General features: G+C 37.1%; 1 protein-coding gene across 1 annotated transcript in view; it reads left to right on the top strand.

The window, feature by feature from the left end:
- The window catches only part of LOC124153830 (serine/threonine-protein kinase 32B), a 550,681-nt gene that overhangs the window by 257,095 nt on the left and 273,011 nt on the right, over positions 1 to 20,575 (top strand). The window contains exons 4-5 of the mRNA XM_046527209.1: positions 314 to 473; positions 3,934 to 3,971. Coding sequence (XP_046383165.1) covers positions 314 to 473; positions 3,934 to 3,971 — 198 coding nt within the window. The remainder of the gene's footprint in view (positions 1 to 313; positions 474 to 3,933; positions 3,972 to 20,575) is intronic.

Here is a 20,575-nt window from a genome sequence, read left to right as displayed (position 1 = left end):
ATGACTTGAAATGCAAATTTGGTGGTAATATATATCCCATTTTGGAAATAAAAATAAATGTGAGCACCTGATGCCACGATATGAGATAAGGTTAAATTTCCTTGATTGAACATACTGGTACAGATAACCCTTACTTTGATATGAAATGTATTTGCTAATTCCTGACAATATTTTCAGGGAAAAAATGTATACACCTTGTGGCAAAAAATGCTCATTTAATACTGAAATATAATAATGATATTAACATTGAAAGGGGTATATAGTGCTGTGATAATGATCATCAAAGTTCATTGTCTTCTCTTCTTGGTTTTAGATGAGGAAGATCTCTTCATGGTATCTGACCTCCTCCTCGGAGGTGATCTTCGTTACCATGTTTCCCAAGAAGTTCCATTCTCAGAAGACTGCGTTGTTTTGTACGTGGCAGAGATCGGATTGGCCCTAGACTACCTTCGAAGAAAACGGATCATCCACAGGTAAGAAAACAAGCGGGGTAGCATATCTTGTCATGCATTTGCCTCATTGAACGATTATCTCGTATTTCATATTGTAACAAGATTTTCATTAGCGTGTCAGAGGAAATAGATTTTTTGTTGGAATTAGTTTTTTTTACATTAATTGCGGAAGCATCAATCAATGGTTATAGTCTGAGGTTTCAGGCGAGATGGAGTGGAAACGTGACATAATGAAAATGAAAAAGCAGGAGCAATTTCCACAATTTTACATTTATTAATACGACCGGTTTCGCTTTTCAGCAACATCAGGTACCTGATCAGGTACCTGATGATGCTGAAAAGCGAAACCGGTCGTATTAATAAATGTAAAATTGTGGAAATTGCTCCTGCTTTTTCATTTTCATTCAATCAATGGTGTTCCAAGAAAAAGATATTGTAGATTCTCCCAGTTTGATCCATTGTATTTAAAAAATGTTTGAAAGAAGTGCGTGAGTTGTAGGATATACACACCGTTCCAGTCATGTTGGTCACTACAGAATTGTGGAACCACCTAAAGAAACCTCTGAGAGCAATTTGTTAGGAAAATCTTTCTAGAGGTGTGGACAGAATTTGACTATTGCACTGCCTCATAACTAGAATGGTTGAGGGATTTGCATCTAAATGCATACAAAAGTCTTGAGGTTATTCTTAAACACATAATCGTTGCCTGTTGAATATGAGGTAATGGTGCTCAGCCTTCTGTTACAAATTAATTGTAGGTTTTGAAAGCACGAAATTTTCAATGCAATCAAATAGCTAAACAAAAATATAAATAATTGAAATCATCATTAAATTTCCCGGTGTTCGTGTAAGGTGCGTAGCGCAAGCTTCTAGGACAAGGGCGGTCAAACTGTTTGAGAATACTGAAAGTTTTTAATAGCACATTGCGAGATATTGGACTCCCTGAATTTCAAATAGGAATTATTAAATACCTATTTGACCGGTGGAGGAGCGAATTCCCACGCTTAACCATTTTGTCATATGTTTCTCTTATTTTATCATTTCTGTCAGAATTAGAAACGTAGTGCAATTCTTGAATGATTTTCTTCTTGTCCCATTAAAATACATCCATTCCTAATGCAATCTAAGCTATGTATCCTGCCTCCGAGTTTCTTTAGTGATTGTTCATATACCATGTTACCTTGCCTGTTTGCTTGTTGTAGTACGCGGTATACGTTCAGTGAAAGGATACCTGTTTTAGCAAGCAGTATTCATGATATATTATTTAATTCTTTCTATTCAAAAGCTTCAACATTATTTCAAATGACTTATCGCGTAAGAAAGCAACTTTTGTTTTCAGTCGTCCCAAATTTTCTTACGTACTAGCCACCAAGAAATGAATTTACTCCGACTTGGTACCACTTGCCAAAACTTGCCAGATTACTGTATTTCATCCGGTACGACCCAATACGCTAGCCAAACTCAATTCGCAACTCAACTCAGTTCCGCGCGCTCTTGATGAGATTTGATGCTATCGTGGGTCTCCTCGGGCTGTCCATATTAATTATGGCGGGCATATGATAGCATTCCGATATGGAAGTATGTAATGTATAAGATAAGTATGTAATGTATAAGAAAAATGAAAAAGAAGAAATTTTTCATAATGAATCGCTTTCACAAAGTTACGCCTCAAGCCATCAATTTTATAATGTTTAAGATTTTCAGAGTGCTGATATCAAGTCTTTCTTTACTTACATTGTTTATATTAGATATTTATTTATTTCCGACGGATAAAAACATTTTAAAATACCGATCAAATGAAGAAATCAACAACAACTAAAACAATAAGCGAAAACAAAATCAACAACAAGTGATTACTTAACAAAAATAAGTGTACCAAAGTCAAGTAACTCCATACAAGACAAAGGAGTGCATGATGGTTGTGATTAGATAGGAAACATGAGATATAAAAATTTGATGAAAACATTATAATCTAATCAGTCTTTTTTCTTAAAACTGTGTTTTAATCATTGAGGCATCCGTAGGAGAGGTCAAAGTGTTGCATGTTCTACATTTGGAGATGTGTTTGCGCGAGACAAAATTCGTTTTCTTCGTATGCCCATTATTTTTTCAAGCATCCATTGTTACTCAGTGGAATCCATATGAGCTTTCACAGTTTTAGTAGATGGTGGATTCTCCAATTCATTTCGAACATCTTTAGGCCAAATTAATTTATGATTGTTTTCCTTTAAAGCGTTGTGATTTTTAAAGGAAAGACAAGTATCACTCTCCAACAAGTTATTCTACGGAAGTAAATAGTTATTTTCGGACAACATTGTGCTGTCTATTGATATATTCTTATGTTTTAGTGATTCATGTATCATTAAAAACAAAAATGACTTTTTATTGCTTAATAAATATAAAATAATTATGTTAGAACTCGTTGAAGTTTTGTTTTCCTCAAGGCAAGGTTACACGAATTGGCATGTATATTTTCTATGGATTTTTGTGCCCTTTCACGCTAATTCGTTTAGTTATTCATTTCGGTAGACAGTTTTTTTTTATTTTATTCAGATAATTTATAAAGTCCCATTGTGCAATACTTTTGCTTAAGCTTACTGCATTTATTCATGTCCTCTTGTCGTCATATCTTATCCTCAATTTTTTTTATTATCCGTTATTTCGTTATTTCGCGGGAATATATGTCACTGAAGTATTAATTGACGTGAGCTTCATCCTAATAGATCTTCATTTCCGACCGTCTTTTAGTCATTGTGGCCGCTCTCTCGATTTCTGGAGTTGCAACATGAGTCGCGAAAATTCAGCTATTGGTCTATTTTATTTAGTGTAGTAGAAAAAGTAATAATAATAGTCATCAATGCAAACATTCCGACTAAAACATATTATATTCAGCTGTTTCTATGCTGTGTGAAATTGAGTCGTGGAGCATAGGCCTAAGGCTAAACCTCTGTTTGGCATGCAGCTGTTGGTGTTTCATTCCATCCAACTATTCGAGATGATTTCTAAATTATATTTAAAAATAAAAAGGTAACTGAAGCGCTTAAGATATGCTAATGAGGTTTCTTTTTTCCAATTCCTTCTTTGCTCGGTAGTAGTCCTTACTTAACCATTGTTATATTTTCTAGAAAATAAAGAAGTAAGTTAAATTGTAAAAATTTAAATTATCCAGGGAAATTTATGTTGAGTAAACAGTATATGGCCTCTAAAAAAGTATCTATTGTATTACATTCAGCTCCAGCAATTATTGGAAAAATATTATATGCTTGTTTATCACTGTGATTTTATGTTGATTGTTGGCAAAAATTAAATCAATTGAAATACACCAAGCCGGAAATTTCAATTGAATTAATGTTTGCCGGTTTGGATTGAAATAGTTCAACTGCTGCGGTATAAGGCCACAAGAATTGTTATCAATTTTTATTTGATATTAAATTTATTTTTACTGCGATTTTATTAATTTCATGCTGTATTATTTTTGCAGGGACATCAAGCCAGACAATATACTTCTGGATGAGGAAGGTAAGTTGAAATTTTCTGTTTTAATTTTAAATGGTATGTGAAGGCTTACGTGATAGTACATCTTCAATTATGCTTGCATTTGGAAAGTTGAGAAACATTATTTAGATTATAAAGAGCCCCTGTGTGTGCACAAAAGAAAGTAAGATATTTCTTTTTTCGATATTATCTCGAATTTTTCATGTTGCTTCTAGTTCACCTCAGGCAGAACTTTGATATTAAATTCCACCCTGTATACTCTGTCAATTTCATGATGATAACACACGATTTGAGCATGTGAGAAATCAAAACCATACACGACCAGCTGACAGGATTACTTAATTTGTGTTGTTTCGATTCACAATATTCATTGCTATAACCTGATATTGGATTAGGTATTAAGTATTCCTATGTTCACTTTATCGTTAAGTATTCTCCCCTAGAGTCTATACATGCGTGGAAAAAAATTATGTAAATGATATTTGGCAGTGATTGGGTGTAAAAAGGCATTAAATATGCCTAATGGTACACTTACTTTATCAAAGGAAGAAAAGAGAAAGTAAAGCGTCAACATTTTATGAAAGTACAGGCATTCTGAAAGACATCCTGGAATAAGTTAATTGGTTCGTGGTTTTCGCACATTGAGTTAAACGGCCCATCTGTCAGCATCGGGTAATCAGTTACTTGTTATCGTATTACAGGATTGTGACGCTGCTCCGCCGAGATGTTTAGTACGAAATTTAAACAACTACCTCTATACTTCCCAACATTTCCAGCATAAGTTCCTCTAGTTGTTTAAATTCAACGGCCTGCCAATTTGCCTGGGGAAATGTAGATAAGGCTATAAAATTGAATTTAGTTTTATCCAATGAAAACTAAACAATCCACGGCTTCGGCAGTTTCTAATTTTGTTGTCTTTATTCATTGAATTAAAAACGGCAAAATTCACTCATGAAATATTTGGTTTAATAGAAAATCCAAATCTCAAAGCGTATTTGACCCTTGCATATGCACCTAAGTTATGATGTGACATGGCTGTTACTCAATATTTTTCATTTTGTATCCGACTTAATTAAATCACTGATGTAATTGAGGCTTGTATTTCTCGGTAAGACAGAATGATTAATTATAATCATTATACTGAATTAAGACCGGGACCGAGGTAATTATAAAAACCGAGTCTTTGCGCTAAATGCTATTAGTAACACATGCATATATTTTCCCATACAAAGCTGAACAGGGTTAACTTCACATCAGCTTCAGTGCGACCATAGTTTATTTTCACGGTTCTATTTTAATTTTATCTTGGAGTTATTCACCGTATTCATTTCTGTCTTCATTTGGAACGAGTCGCATTCCTCAGCGTGCTTCGAATATCTCCCATTGCTTGCCGCGGGATTGAAGAGTTTCTTCGTATCTCTTGCATCTGATGTTTTTTCCTCTCTCCACTCCACCCCTCTTTGTGTGGCGGCGTACTAGGATTTTATTCAGTCCGGATCCACTTACGTCCACGCATCCCATTCATTACCGTCACGCGTGCACGTTTTTGCGCCCGAGTTCACAAGATGATCACGAGTAGCTTTTTTTGCCTCCCGACGTCCTCATTTCTCAGACGACGCGGAAGTCGCGAAATATGTTTCACCCATCTTTGAACTGAGATGGATGCTTGGCTCGTGTTGGGGAGGTTCCCCAGGGCGTCGTAAATAACAATCTTTCTTCCAAGAAATAATTTGGCCTGGGGGAAAAACGTACCGGGGAGGTGGAAAAAACTGCCGTTCATTGTGTTTTTTTACCTCTTAAATTAGTCATTGATGTTTTCCGAGCGATGCAAAAGCGTTGGAAAAGTTCGTTGATGATGCAGAGATGACTAGGCTTCTATCACTTTTGTGCTAATAAATTTTCACCTTTGACATTTCCATACAAAATCGATTATTCTGCATATATAAGGTCAAGCGACAAATGCCATGGTTGAATTTGTCCTTTCCTCTCTTGTATTTTATCTTCCTAAATTTTAACTCTGCTCTTATTCCTCTAATGAGGTTATCGTAAATTTTAGTTTAAAATTTGAGTAAAAATTGAAATAGGATAAAATATGGACTCGGATATTAAAAATAGATGGAATTCAAATGAACTCAGGGTTCATTTAGGCAATTAATGATGTGGTGAATTGACCACAATTATCATAATTTGCGATACCTCTTAGATCAAAAAGAAGGTCACTGATTACTAATAGGATTTTATTACAGCTGATATATGGCGCTATTAATAAATGATAATGGGGGTGTAGTCAACTACTACACATGATTTAGTAATTATTCAGTTTTATACCGTTCAATCTTTTGCGATAAGCGATGAAAATAAATTAGATGGTCAACGTGAATGGGAATATAATATAATGTCCCAATTAAAACGGGTGTATGGCTCGGAAGCGTCAAAATGTCTTTGTTTTAACTATGTAACCTTTTAAACGCTCGTGCATTCTAAGAAAAAATTTCCTCCATTCTCCTCCCATGTATCAGGAAACATTTCTGCAAAAGTATTGAATGCTATGCGCGTAAGTGTTTTTTCTCAGTAACATCCTTTGATGCGAGATCGTGCTGTGACATTGGTGTGATGGGCGGTAAAAGGCGAGTGCATGTGACGTATCTGTGTTGACCCACAGGTTGCCCTCGGCCCTTGTTGATAACGCTCTCGTCTGTGGTGAGGTCGAGGGGATAGTTGTAGAAACTCTCTCTCGTCTCCCCATCAATTTCCTTCCCTCACAGTCTCCTTCGTTATCGGAACCTCCCTGGTTGCTCTCATTCCCATGTTGTACGCTGCCTTAGCCACCTCTATCTTCGTTGACCACCTCCCACCAATAATATGACATATCGTGGCTTTCCGGTGCATTTAATCCTTCAATAACCTGGAATTCTCTCCCTTATCTAAAATTTCTTGCAAAGTGTTATTAATAAATTAAATTAGCTATACAAGCAGCTACTGTGTATTATTAAAGACCCTAGATATTTCTATACCCTTATCCGTGATTTACTTGTACCTATCCCTTTGCTACAGCAATTTTTTGTATCCCAACAACCATTATCTGCGCTTATCTCCGACATTATAAAAATTGCACTTACACCCCTTGGCTTCTAATGCCCTTATTTAGAATATATTCAATATATCGCCCAAAATTTTGAGGAAAGTGATGAAAATAAATTAGATGCTCGAGATGAGTGGAAATACACTCTTATAGTCTAATTTAAATGGACAGGATGGATTTTTATCAATAAAATAACAATTGTAAGAATTATGACTGCGATGGGTCCGTCGGAGGAGGGACAGGGGACATTATTAAAAGAAATGGTGAGGTCAAGAGCATGCTATTTTTTCACCGCTTCACTGCTTCTAGCTCCTTCGGTGGGAATCATGTTGGTGCGAAGGCTACAGTGCTTGCTTCCCACTCAGTCGGTACGGGCTCAAATTCCGACGGTGGCAGAGATTTTTTGGCACTGCTCAATCCGTGCTTGAGTGCATTGTGGAAGGCGTACTTCATGTAGTGCAGTACTTCACCCGTTTTATAAGAATTTAAGCCGTAGTCCCCTTGGAAACTTTCGTTATAAGCAAGCTAATACCAACGCTGGGTTTCTCTTCACTTCCCTCACCACCCAACTCTCCTCGTGCAAATGACTTAAGCTGTCGGTCGCCTCTTCCAAATAACATGCCAAACCACATCTCGCGGTCATCTGCACGCCGCGAAACAGCTTGCCCTCCGCCTCCAACTCCGCCTATAAGCGTCCGCACATGATCGGATCTCACCTCTTCCATTCGCCGTCATTGCCGTGGCATGAGGTTCGTAAGTCACTCATGTTGCAGTAGCAGTGGGTTGGAATGAATGTTGTAAAATACCGATGAAATGTTTAGTCTCTTACGTAACTAACTTAGTGGTGTTGTCTAAATTCAGCAATTTTCGTTTACTTGCGTATGTATGCGATAGAGTTTGAAGGCTAGAGAAACCTATATGATTCCGTTTTTCGGTGCATCTCCTTCTTTTCGATTTATTCGTGATGCAATATCTCTAGTCTCAACCCTTTTCACAGATAAGTTATGACGTCATGAACTCATACCTAGCGCTAAACTGCGTTTCATCTACTCTTCAAAATTGTGCATATATTTCCCTTGGTTCGTTTTTGTTTACACGGTTGTGAGAAATTCCCTCCATAAATGCAAGGCTCTTCCAACATGAATGCGTGAATAAAAATTGTAATGACGTCATAAACTCATGAAAAATGGGCGGCAACTTTTGGGTTTTGTTATTTAAACTTAAAATAGAATTTATTAATAGGGAGATTTTATGATTTGCAACTTCGAATATGAGTGAACGACCTTTATTATCTTTGTCACGCTTGAACTGGTCTCTTCCCTTATTTCAAACTTTACCTTCATGTGCCTGTTCGTGCATATGCTCCATTTATGTCGCATAATTTATGTGCGAATAGCATGGATCACTTGATTGATGGATTTATCCCAGACTCACTTTTTGCATTAATTAGCAGTTTTCATATTACCTAACAGCGAAGCCTAATTGACCGCTCATCAATCATGACCATCACTCCTCATCAGCCTCTAATCCTTTTCGCTTCAACCCTATACGTCTCTCTTTAATCGCGTTCACAAATATTTCTTTTTCGTTTGAGGTCTTTTCTCTGTGCTCTTTATATTATGCCCGATATTTGTTCCAATTAGTGTTATTATTTAATTCATTACCCAAATAAGTGACTTTTTACTCTGTCACTAATTGTATTGAACTGGGAAATAGTTCCAGTGATGTGTAATATTTCTTAATACTAAAGTTTTTTTTTGTATTGACCAATAATCGATTGCGAATTGAATCAACTAGAATAGCACGTAGTTGTATTTCTCTCATCAGAGAACCTGAATCCTTAATAACATACAAGTTTTCTACATGCTTAAGTATAATATGCCCGTCGATCTATCATTAAATATTATATTAACGTTTTAAAATGCTAGTGTGATTTTTAAAACGTGAAATAAATTTCAAGAATTAACAATATACTTACAGGTAATATTAGCTGCTAAAATAATTTTCCGTTTTCCTTAATGATGTGTGCAAATAATGGCATTGCAATCGAATAGGTTTGTATGGAAGTACATAAATACTCAGCAGACATATTTAAATCTCATCTCTATACTATGATATATTAAGCCTTAAGTGTTGTATTTTTGTGAATATTACTGTTGAAAATGCTTAGGAATGATGGATTCCTCGGATTAGAAAAGGATTCATTTTTCAAATTGAAATTTCGTATTAATTTGGTGTAATAGCCGAAATTATGGATCGGAGACACCTACTATGGCTTTAACATTGGTATTCATTCCAACATTATTGTGAATGCTGTTGGGTACTCTTTTTCCACTCTTAATCTTGCTATTTAATTCTAGGTTCAAATTTCGTAGTAGCCTATTATGATTCTCATTTAATGAACTCATATAATAGACATTAAATTTGAATTTTGTTGCCTTGGCATATCCTTATAATGATAGAATTTTAAGATAGGTGAAGAAAGCAACTTCCAGTTGAAAGATTTCCGCGCATGAAAACTTTTCTGAATTTCTCAAAATGAACAATTTTATCTCTGAAATATTTCAAGTACATGTTTTTGCAAAAATAGATTGTATTTCGGGTAAAAACACTTCTGAGATGTATGAGTTCAAAAAAATATTAATGTGTTTTCCCTGCGTAATGCAATGAGAATAGGTAGGTGAAAGGCTCGCCCCTATCCCACGCGAAAGCCGGATAAAAAGGAGAGTGATTTTATGTAGAGGTTTATCTAAAGACCTCACGTCTCTGCGAGGGGTCGAGATCCCTTAGTTAAAACACTCTGATCTGCATAATTTCACCAGTGGTCGAGGGAAACCTAGAGAGTCTTTTCCCTGCTTTTCTCAAGGTGGGACCTCACCCAATCCCAACGGAGAATTTCAGTAGAACCCTAAAATAGAACCTTTTCTTGTTCTTTCTTGCGGTCCCATTAAATTTTTTATGACGCCGAGACCAGGCAAAATGCATAGTCTCTAATAGGCCCGTAATAAACCCTTCTTTCCATCTCGCCATCCATTCCCGCTCAAGCATAAATCCAGGGACTACCGTTTCAAGTTTAAGCCCCTTGTCTTTTTCTTCTTTACTTTCACGCTTTCCTTCGTGTTCGACGTCTCCCCTCCTTTTACTCATTATTTTCTGCGCTCTTATGTCTCAACTTACCCTGCTCATATTTTATCCTTTAAAAACCTGCGTTTTCACTTTTTCAACCTCCTCTCAAATATTTTCTTCATTCTTGATTACGGGATTTAATTGACAAGAGACAATTACTTCCATGCAAAAGCTCTAATCGCAATACTTGAGTTGAGCCGGATAGCTTATGAGTCTGCGATACTTTAACGTTAACTGAATAGAAAGTAATCTTTCAAAGAATGCCACAGTGAAATGGTGAGTATGTAAAATGCATAAGTTACCCACATAAAATGGAATGTGCATTAACCACTGTCTTATTTTCAGAATACTCATAAGCAATATCCGTTGCTAGTTAAATGACTTCAGTTTCATTCTTACCTTTGTATTTGTAAGCACTATTTCAAAGATGTATTTGAAAGAGATATATTTTTACAGTTTCCACAAAAATTGTATTATTGACGCAGGCAATGCATGTAATTAAAAATCAAATGCATTACAAAACAACGTTTCAAAGTTGCTAAGTAACAAAAGCATTCTGGATTTCCTAATTGCATTCTTATTTGATTTTTCTTATTGCATTCATTTCTCCGATTGCTTTTAATTAGGGTTTTCCCACTACATGTCACCTAAATTGGTGCGGTATCGTAGTTTATACATATTACGAAGCAATTTTCGCTGTTGGATAATTTTGTTTCAATACATTGCAAGGCAATTTTTAGCCGTTTTTTTTAGGGCTATCACTTTTTCCATTCGTGAAAATTGTCTTTTACAATTAATAACATTTTATTTCTTTAAAATCATGTATATAGTCCTTATCTCCCTCATTTAATTAAAAAAATGTTTGCATATAATTTTTCGACTCTTATCCAAGAGCGTTGCTATCTTTTTGTGATTATATTTCTGTGCAGGCGTCTACTTTTTGCCTGCTGTCCTTTTATAATAGGCATAAACACTTAAAGCTGCTTTATATTTGCACCTATATTTTCCCATTATCTTGCGTTATTAATGCTGTACATGAGCGATAAACTCAAATTAGGCCGTAAATCCTCCAATAGTGTCTTTGTAATTTTCACGATCTTTACACATTCATGGCGTCCTTTGTTTTAATGGGCTCCTTTATGCAGTAAACGTGCTTGATCTGGCGTAATTTTTCACTTGTCGGCGAAAAATGAAATAATTTAGCCTTTAATAGATGATTTTATTACCCGGTAGATAGGCTGGTGGTAAAATGGGCATTTATATTCTTTTTTATGATTAAGTTACGTTCCCAGTTGCTTTCATGCATTCAAAGGCGAAAACTAGATTTTTTGCTAGAACCTTGGCTTAAGATGATGTTGAGTCATTTTTTGTGATGAGAAACCGTAATTATGCTAGTACTGTAATTTAATAACGAATACTCTACGAAAACAGTCTTCTCTACCTGTTTGATATGAGTATCACAACAGTTATCCGCAGACAATGATTACATGATCAGAGCGCATTACAGCTTAGTTCTTAGTATATATATATATATATATATAGTTTTTAGTATCATACAGTTTTTTTTGTCGTCGAGAGGTGACTTTGTTGATTAAGTATTAGCTAATAGTATTAGCATATAATGGTAGTGCGTTTTTTAATACCACCACAGCTTGAGGAATTGCGTTTATTCGTGCATGCAAGAACCTTTGCAATTGAAAATTGTCAGTGGTACTCCGAGTTCACTCGCTTGAGTACGTAACCTCGGTACATGCTATAGTTTTCCTTCAGTGACTCGATGTTTGGTCATATTTTATGCCCTTAATGGCCTCCATTAATTGATTACTCGTACGGCAAGATGTCATTGTCGTGATCTGAAAAATCTTGGCGACAGAATACATGAAAATTGCATACGCTTTTTTTCTATGAGTCAATGTCTATCATCTTACTTTTTATCGTAATGCATAACTGAGGAACTGAAAAAAAGGTGAATATTCCTAACTAAGGTAGCGTAACAGTATCACTGTTTGTCCCTCTTTCTAATAGCAATGATAAGCGAAGTTTAATTGTTTATTGAATATGCTTAACCTAGAAAGAAATCAAAGAAATTCACATGCTGGCGATCTAGTAATTTTGAATCGTTACATGCTCTGCTATTGGGTGATCATTGTTTGGTTTGGTTGAAAAAAGGCTTTTGTGAAACGTTTAGGCGCGGATCGTGGACTCCGCGAGGAGTGTGAACTCCACCATTAGCTGGATACATGCTATGCATTTATACTTGAGAACTGTCGTTAAGTGATCCATATCTTTAAAAACTGTTGTTATCAATGTGATGTAGGAAATGGCCAATTGTGATAGCTAATTAGAAAGTACCCTCCCCGAGGAACCGTATTAAACAATTTTTCATTATGTTTTCATAAATATGTTACAGAGAGATCGAATGGGCTCTGCTTTGGTGGTTTTACTGTCCTGTCTACGCTGCAGAGTAATGCATTCGAAATGAAGCACTTTTACCGAGCGAGACCAGAAAAAAGGCGAAATTCCTTCCTTTCTCTTACTTGGGACACAAGGAAGAGTAAATTATTCAATAGCTGTCTTGTCTTCTCTGTTGAAAAGGACCGTCATCTTCTCATTTTTCCTACTTTCTTTACCTGGCAGAATTCCTCTGTAAAGTTTTATTTTCCCTTGTTAGAGTTGTTTAAGGTTCAGCTTTGTCTGGTAGGAATTTTAATTAAAAAAGGCACTCTTTTCGAAGTATGTTGTGCCCTTCACTTGGAGTAAAAACTTTTTCTTAACCAATGTCCAATTTAAAATGGTTGTCTATTCATAACCGTCCGAATTGCGACCAGCATACGACATTTCCAATGCCAATTGAGTCATGAAAATGAATTTTTGAACAAAATTCAAACAAATAAATTTAAAGATAAACCTTTTTAAGTACCCACTGTTGGCTACAAACATTTTAATGTCACATTTAAAGCAGAATTCATGAAATTCACATATTATTTTACGTATTTTCATTTAATTTTCTATATTTTGGCATTAATTTAAGCATCAACAAGCTCTGTATTGACTGTAAGCTTTAATTTGATATAAAACTGTTTATTAGTTGTTATTTTATCCCGTTCCTTGCTTATAAATACGTTAAGAGCATAATGTTACGACTGTGGCGAAAGAAGATCATTTTTATTTCTGATTTGACTCGTGTAGTCATTCGACCAGGCTTTAAAAGTTGTGGTGGATAGTTCTAGGGCCATACCGAATTCCAAATTGATAGTGACCGCGATATACCGTAACCAACCATGGCTAGGAACGTATTATGGAAGGCAAATTGACGAGTGGCGCCGAATGGACCAGGTGAAACGATGAGAAACCATTAATGCACGTTCCCATTCACCCTTTGGAAATCGAGCATTTGAATGGATAAAGGCGAAACGGATTTATACCCTCATTCGCGTCGTAATAGGCCGTTGAACCACCTATTTCGAAGCACCGATCGAAATGAGCAGTATACCCACCACGGAATGAGCTTGCAGCGAAGCTGTTGAAAGTTGCAGAAAGCCCGTTTGATAGGCGTTTAAGAAATATCGTCATTGATAAATTTAGCCGACGATGCAATAGCGTCATCCATTGTTTTTTTTTGCGCCAAGGGAAGGTAACTTGGTTATGCAATGTAGTAGTCGAATTTCGACAAATAAATATGAGCGTAAGAATTCAATATCCATGAAACATCCTATGGACCATGTGATACGTTTTGCGAAGTTTTAAGATCAGAAAAATATCCTCAGTGTTTGTGCAGCATCTAATCATCCGTCGCTGAGACTTGATCTTTGGAACCTATGTTTCGATGCATGAAGGTAAGGTGCGACTTGGAGTTTGAGGTTAAGCTTAAATTTAGAACATACCCACGTGCTCGTTATTTGTTTAAATTTCTCCTGCATATCTAAATCGATGCTAGGAAATACTTTCATAAATCCCTTTTTTGCTTAATTCACTTGGAAAGCATTTTATTATTAGCGGATAGTAACGTGAAAATTTTTTGTGCAAGAATTTTTATTTCCTATACCTTGCTTGATAATTTTTAATACCATTTTACCCGAAACGAAGAAAATAAAAATGTGTCACATATTACCTGTTTAAAACTTGTATTAGTTGTCAATAACCTGTTGCCGGCCTCGGTAGCGTTGGGATAAAGTGCTTGTCTGTTAAACAATATGTCACGGGTTCGAGTCCCACATGAGTAGGTCTTCCCAATCCAGGGCATGGTTGCTCTTGTATCTTTAATTGTTAATTTTGTTAAACACCCCGGTGTAAAATGGCTAATACGAGCAGTAGTCGGTGGTTTGAGAATAAAATAAAAACAAATTAATAAGATAAAAAATAAAATCCAAAATACATTTTCTACATTGTGTGCATTTCATTCCGGCTTTGATTAAAATAGAATACGTTGCGTAAATAAATTAAGGAACAGGATATAGGTAAAAAATTATCTTATTAATTTATTCATGGCAATCTGATGTTGTTTGCGAACGAATCATTTTAGTATGTGGCCTCTTTTTTTCCGATTTCCTCCGTTGATTATATTCTAGTCATTTGTAGCCACGGCACTGTAGGCTATGTTTATGGAAATCTTACATTTCGGCGAGAAATGATTCGAAAGCATATTTTCCTTCTTAAACATAAGTGCCGCAAGAGGCAAGAGAGTAGGGGTAGGTGGCAGATCTCAATAATCAACTAAATAGGTTGTGCTCGACCTCAAATACAAATTTTCAATTGTGCTATTTTCTGTTCCTGGCTAACATCGAAAGCATTTTTGTGGTAGCTGTAAACTTTTTTTTTACTTGTTCACTATTTCATCCTTGGATATAGTTTTAAATATGCCAAAAAATGTAGTGTTTTGTTAGAATTAATCAATTTTAGCAATGCTCGATGTAAATATCTCACGAATTAGGGAATGGAGAGGAGATATGTGATATGCTCTTAATAATTTGAACATTTTAAAAGTTGCAGCTGGTTTATGATCTAAAATGATTTTTTAGTTGGTTGAACAGAATACAGTCTTTTCCTTGAATACAGTCTTCTCCTTAGGATATTAAGAATTCATGTATAATAATATGAACGAGTGTCTTTCATTCAACTCTCATCCGGTGATAATCTAATGATAATTCTGAATGAGTTGGTATTTTGATATCTGAATATGGATACAGTCACTACCACACGAAGAGTCGTCCAATCTCACGCCACTTGAGGAAACATTTAGGTATTGCCGCGCTTTAAGAGGAAAACCCGGAGGAACTCACGCTTGTCAAGCATTAATGAGGGCATGGCACTGAAGGCCCGCCCTGTAATCACAGGGAAGGGTTCGGAGAAACGTTTTCGTGGGATTCAGACCCGTTTTCACCTCATTCCTTCTCGCCCTCTTCTCTCCACCACTTTCGCTGGCGTTCCCGTCTATCTCTCCCCATTTCACCTCGCTCCTCCCTACCCCTAGCCTTCCGTCTCCACGAGATAACCCTCCCACCCCTTTTGCCGGCAGTTTCCAATGCCCTTGTTTGCTCCCTCGACCGATGCCTCGTGATAGTCTGACCCTCGTCACCCTGGCTTCAACCTCGCCTCAATCTCTCTCTTCTCGTTGCCTCTTCCCCTTCACCCTCAGTCCGAGTCTTCGTCGTAGAAACAAACCGCCACACCGCTTTCATGCAGTTCTTGACAGCCGTCCTTTCTCCTCTCAGCGTGCGCAGATACAACAGCAAATCGTTCGTGGACTCCCATCCCCCTCTCCCTTCACTGCTCTCTCTGACCGCTTTCTTCCCCCCCCCCCCCCCGGTTCAATTTTGGAAGTTTTTCTCCCACATACGTGCTGCCATTTCTTTTGCAAACACTAGCGTTTCTTTGGAATTCTTCAACTGGTAAAGTCGAGAGGATGAGTGCAAAAGCCTTGATGCACAAGGAATTCCGGCAGTCAGTGGATACATAGTATAGTCCGGTTTATCGTTAATATTTTTAAGAATCAATTGCTGAAATATTTTTTCTCAAAAAACTATACAATAATGCATTGCGTTGGTCATTATTTTGATTCATTTCGAAATGAAATTGATAAAATAAAATCCTTGTTTATTATTTTGGCTTGAATTAAGAGTAATCTAGGATGAGAAGGAAGCTACGGTGTGCATTTCAGATACAACGAAATTGGAGATAAAATTCAGAACGATGAAAAGGGCCATAAAATGTTTCCTCTGTATTCCAGAGTGAATGTTAAGCTGAAAAACTTATCGCCTGGTAACGTAGAGGCAAAATAAAGTTCTCACGCACATAAAATCGCTCTTTCGTGGAGAATCCACGCCGCCTTTCTCTCTAGTGCTCTATCGGACCACTTCCTTCTCTCCCGGCTCAACAACAACCATGTCGTGGAATCATTGTCTTCAACTGAAAAGGGGATTTCTCTTATCAAGCATGCTTCGTTGATATTATCAGATTCCCCTAAGGTGGTACCGATAGCCACGCATTTGAACGTCTATTTTCGTCTGCCTCTCATATATTTGGTTCACAGCAATCAGCTTGGGTCCAGTGGGCACTTCCTGGTGATAGCTCGACTGGAAGAGAGTTTTTCCACCCCAGTAGATTCAAAGCGTGCTAATCCTCGTGAAATAGTCGAAACCTTGAAATTATCCTCATCTAAATTTGCCGCTATCCTCTTACATTTCACACCATCTCAAAATTACATTGCCACCTCACCATTGGCATGTGATGCCGAAAGCTGGGTAATGATCGAATTTTGAGACTAGGTAGGTATGCTTCAATATTCAGTTGATATTTTTAATACATATATGGAATTGCAATTATCTAAATATAATTATTTAAATAATTTCCTAAATATTTCCCTAAACACTACTAGCACTTCCTCTAGTCAACTAAACATTGATTTGTGATATATAATATATATTGTAAGGGTTTAATCGATTCCTATGTGCCAACTAGATGCTCTAAGCGGATGTATAAAATTTTTGCTAATTGTGTCTAAACGGGGTACCAAAACGGTAAAGTATATATCTGTTTGATAACAGCGAGTCTGTTGGTAAAATGCTACACCAAGGTGTCATACTAAATGATGATTAGACGTGGGAAGATCATATTGTTATTGTCTATATAGGTGATGACAGACCAGCCTGAATAAAAAACATCAAGAAAGCAAGATAATAAAAAACGCTCTATGAAAACTGAGAGAGGCTCATATAAGCTGTCCAAGATTCGCTCAAGGAAGGAAAGTTCTTTCTAGTTACTTTTAAACTGTGTAGCAATGGGTGAATTTCAGCCTAACAGTGAACGGCTGTTTGTTTCGTCCAGTTGTTAGGCTTCTGCTCGTGCTGTTACCTCTGATTCAAGGGTACGTGAACAATTCGGGATTGTACACGTATTATCCTCCCACCAAGGAGCAATCTCTCATTCAGAACCATTACAATCTCAGGTGATTGCTTTTAAATGAGGGACTTAGTTTCTGCGCTGATGTCGCGGAGTTAATGAGCCTACTAGCTTTCTCTTCGAGTACGATGCTATAGGTCTATTGTACAAAATTAACGTGCCACGTTTTCCGTCATAATATGAAGGGGATGATGGGAAGTGGCCTCCCCTGCTGTAAAGCGATTAGACGAGACTTTATCCGATTGATGATGTGTCAATGGGTTCAAAACTCATTATCTTTGGGAGCCATCATGTATTGTCCTTCTCCAGGATATGGCAAGGAGCAATGGTCAGTCCCAATCCATCGAGTGAGTGGCTTACAATGGTAGAAATTATAGCTAGTATTTCAAAACTTGTGAAATAACAGGCCCAATTAGAAGGGTGGAGATATTTATTATTAACGTATTCTCCCAAATGAGGTAGGTATACATGGAGGATTTAGGGAATACTTCGATCTGATCCCACTCCATAACTTAACTTGCCTCTTTGGTTCGTATAAAAAGGTGTATTCCCTTTCATTGCAACTACAAATGGTGTTCTTTTCCCCTCCCTTCCTTGCTTGCCAATTTTTCGTCCATACTATGCGATTTATATATTCCTAGCATTAGAATTTGCTCATTCTAAACATTACTTCTTTCGTCCTCATTCTTTAGCGTCAACGTTTCCGCGGCCTTCATTCCAGGTCAGTATCCTTTTCATAAAAATCTTCGGGCCACACCCAATTAGGAAATTGGGATGGCGAAGGTATATTCAATCATATCAGAGTTATTTATTTCCATCCATAAGAAAACGTGAGTTAATTTTAAGTTAACTTTTCTGCGCTTATGCACACACAGAGATACAGAGTGATTCTGCCGTCACTAAAGTTTAATAATTTTTAAGTTGGTTGGGGAGGCGATGTGATGGATATTATTATTAGAGGAGCTTGGGCACCGACAGGTACCGAGCGATATCCTCGCAAATATCCTCGTCGCACAGTCAATGTGACTACCATTACATAACAGGGTTTCTTTCAATTTATACCTAAGTTTATTCATTGAACAACATTCACGAAATAAGTTGTACTCGTGAAATTAAATCTGCGCCAAATTTTGATATACCAGGACGTCATTTTTTTTGGCTCAAATGAATTCTCACGTGTTAACGTTCATGGGCCACGCAGTCGTCAATTAGCCATTTGTTTGCAGCATGAGTTTTGTTATTTTAGCTGCCAGCACGTGTTGAAATGATACGCTTGCGAAATAATTAAGCGCTGCCAATGGAAAATGAATGACAACCTCGTAAAGTGTGCTTTCACATCGGCAGCTTTATTGATTTAACTTTGAATTCTAACCCATATATCCAAACCCCTTATGCATAACTGATTGACGCATGAATATCATTACGCTTTTGGACTCCGGATGCATGTTGTGACAATACTGGGGCTGATACATCCGTGGAAAATGGGAGATATTGAATGGTGAATTGAGTGAATGTAAATGAATAGTCTCTGAACAGTCATTTGAAGAAAAAACATTATCTTGTTGTGAAACCTTTAATGAGTGAAAATTCAACGAGGCATATTTTAGTTTTATCATGTTTGAATAGCTACGTAATGTGTTGTTGCTACATTGAAATTTGAACAGCATAAATCATGAAATTCTGGCTTATATATGTGGTATTTGAGGGTTTTAGCTGAGAATTTTAGAGAGAAGGCTGGAGGAATAACCTTAATCAGTCTTAGTTTGGAACGTTGATGGCAGTAATTGTGCGATGGGTGCGAATTACCATTCTGCGCCTACGTTTTCCTCGGGAAGGGCTCTAATGGAGTATTCTACTCCCTGCTGGTGTGCAAAAATTCCGCGGAGTGGATTTACCCTTAAGTCCTCGTGCCATCGTCTTCTGTTCCCAGGAGGCACTACTTCTCTCCCCAGCTGATATTTCACCCTCGTAGTTTCGGCATGGCATTTTCCAACCCATTTTCCTCGCAGCTTTGCCTTATATGAGTTCTCATTCATCATCTCCATTCCCACTTATCACCTTCCTCAATTTTCCGCCCTTATCGACTCTCCCTGGAAATGAGTCTTTCTGCATAATATAGGAAGTGTAAGAGGTCGCGAGAGTAAAAGGGTTTTGGCACTATACAAACCCCTTCCCCTCTAAATGATTCACCACAGGGATTTCCCCCTGAAACCTTCCCGTCCTTTCATATTCCCTTTGAGTAAGTGCGGCAGAGAGTTGGTCGGGAGATATGATATAAGGACTCTCTTGGAACCCACCGACGATTACTGACTTCCCCTCCTGTGATTTAAGGTGGGTTTTTTCTTCTTGAACGGAATTCAACTGCATTATATAGTTTGGAGAAACGTTGAAAACGCGTCAAAGAATTAAAGGCCTAAGATTTAAGTGGCCCGGGTAATTTTATTTTTTCATACCAAGATGCGCATTCTTTTTATTATTATTATAATTAAATTGTTACAAGGAGGCCATTGGCCTGGTGGTAACATGTACATATTATGCAAAAACAATAGAAAACATTATAAAAAGCCCTTGGTCCCTACTTCTTCAACCGCTTTTTAAAACTATGTAAATTTTTCGGGAAGGCCTCAAATAGTTTTGCTGGTAGATCGTTCCAGTCCCTTATGGTCCTATTCAAGAAGGAGAACTGCTTCGCATTTGCCCTTTGTGATCGGTCCTTTATCTTAAACTGGTGATCATTTTTTCCAACAAAGCTCAGTTTTGAAATGTCCTTCCCAAATTCTTCCTATGCTTTTTACCCACTCATTATTCTAAACATGCCGCATAGCCTGCTTCTTTTCCTCCTCTCTTGTAAACTCTCCCGCCTTAGAACTCTGAGCATTTCCGTTTTTTTATGCTTTCCCAGCACATACCTAGCGGCTTTTCTCTGCACCTTCTCCAATTTCTTGACCTCTCATGTAAAATGTGGGTCCCAGACAAATATCTTAGCGTGAAAAAAGGTTATTTCACCAAATAATATTTTTTG

The sequence above is a fragment of the Ischnura elegans genome, chromosome 2, assembly GCF_921293095.1.
Source record: "Ischnura elegans chromosome 2, ioIscEleg1.1, whole genome shotgun sequence".
Taxonomy (NCBI): Eukaryota; Metazoa; Arthropoda; class Insecta; order Odonata; family Coenagrionidae; genus Ischnura; species Ischnura elegans.
This window is presented reverse-complemented; position numbering and strand designations above follow the sequence as displayed.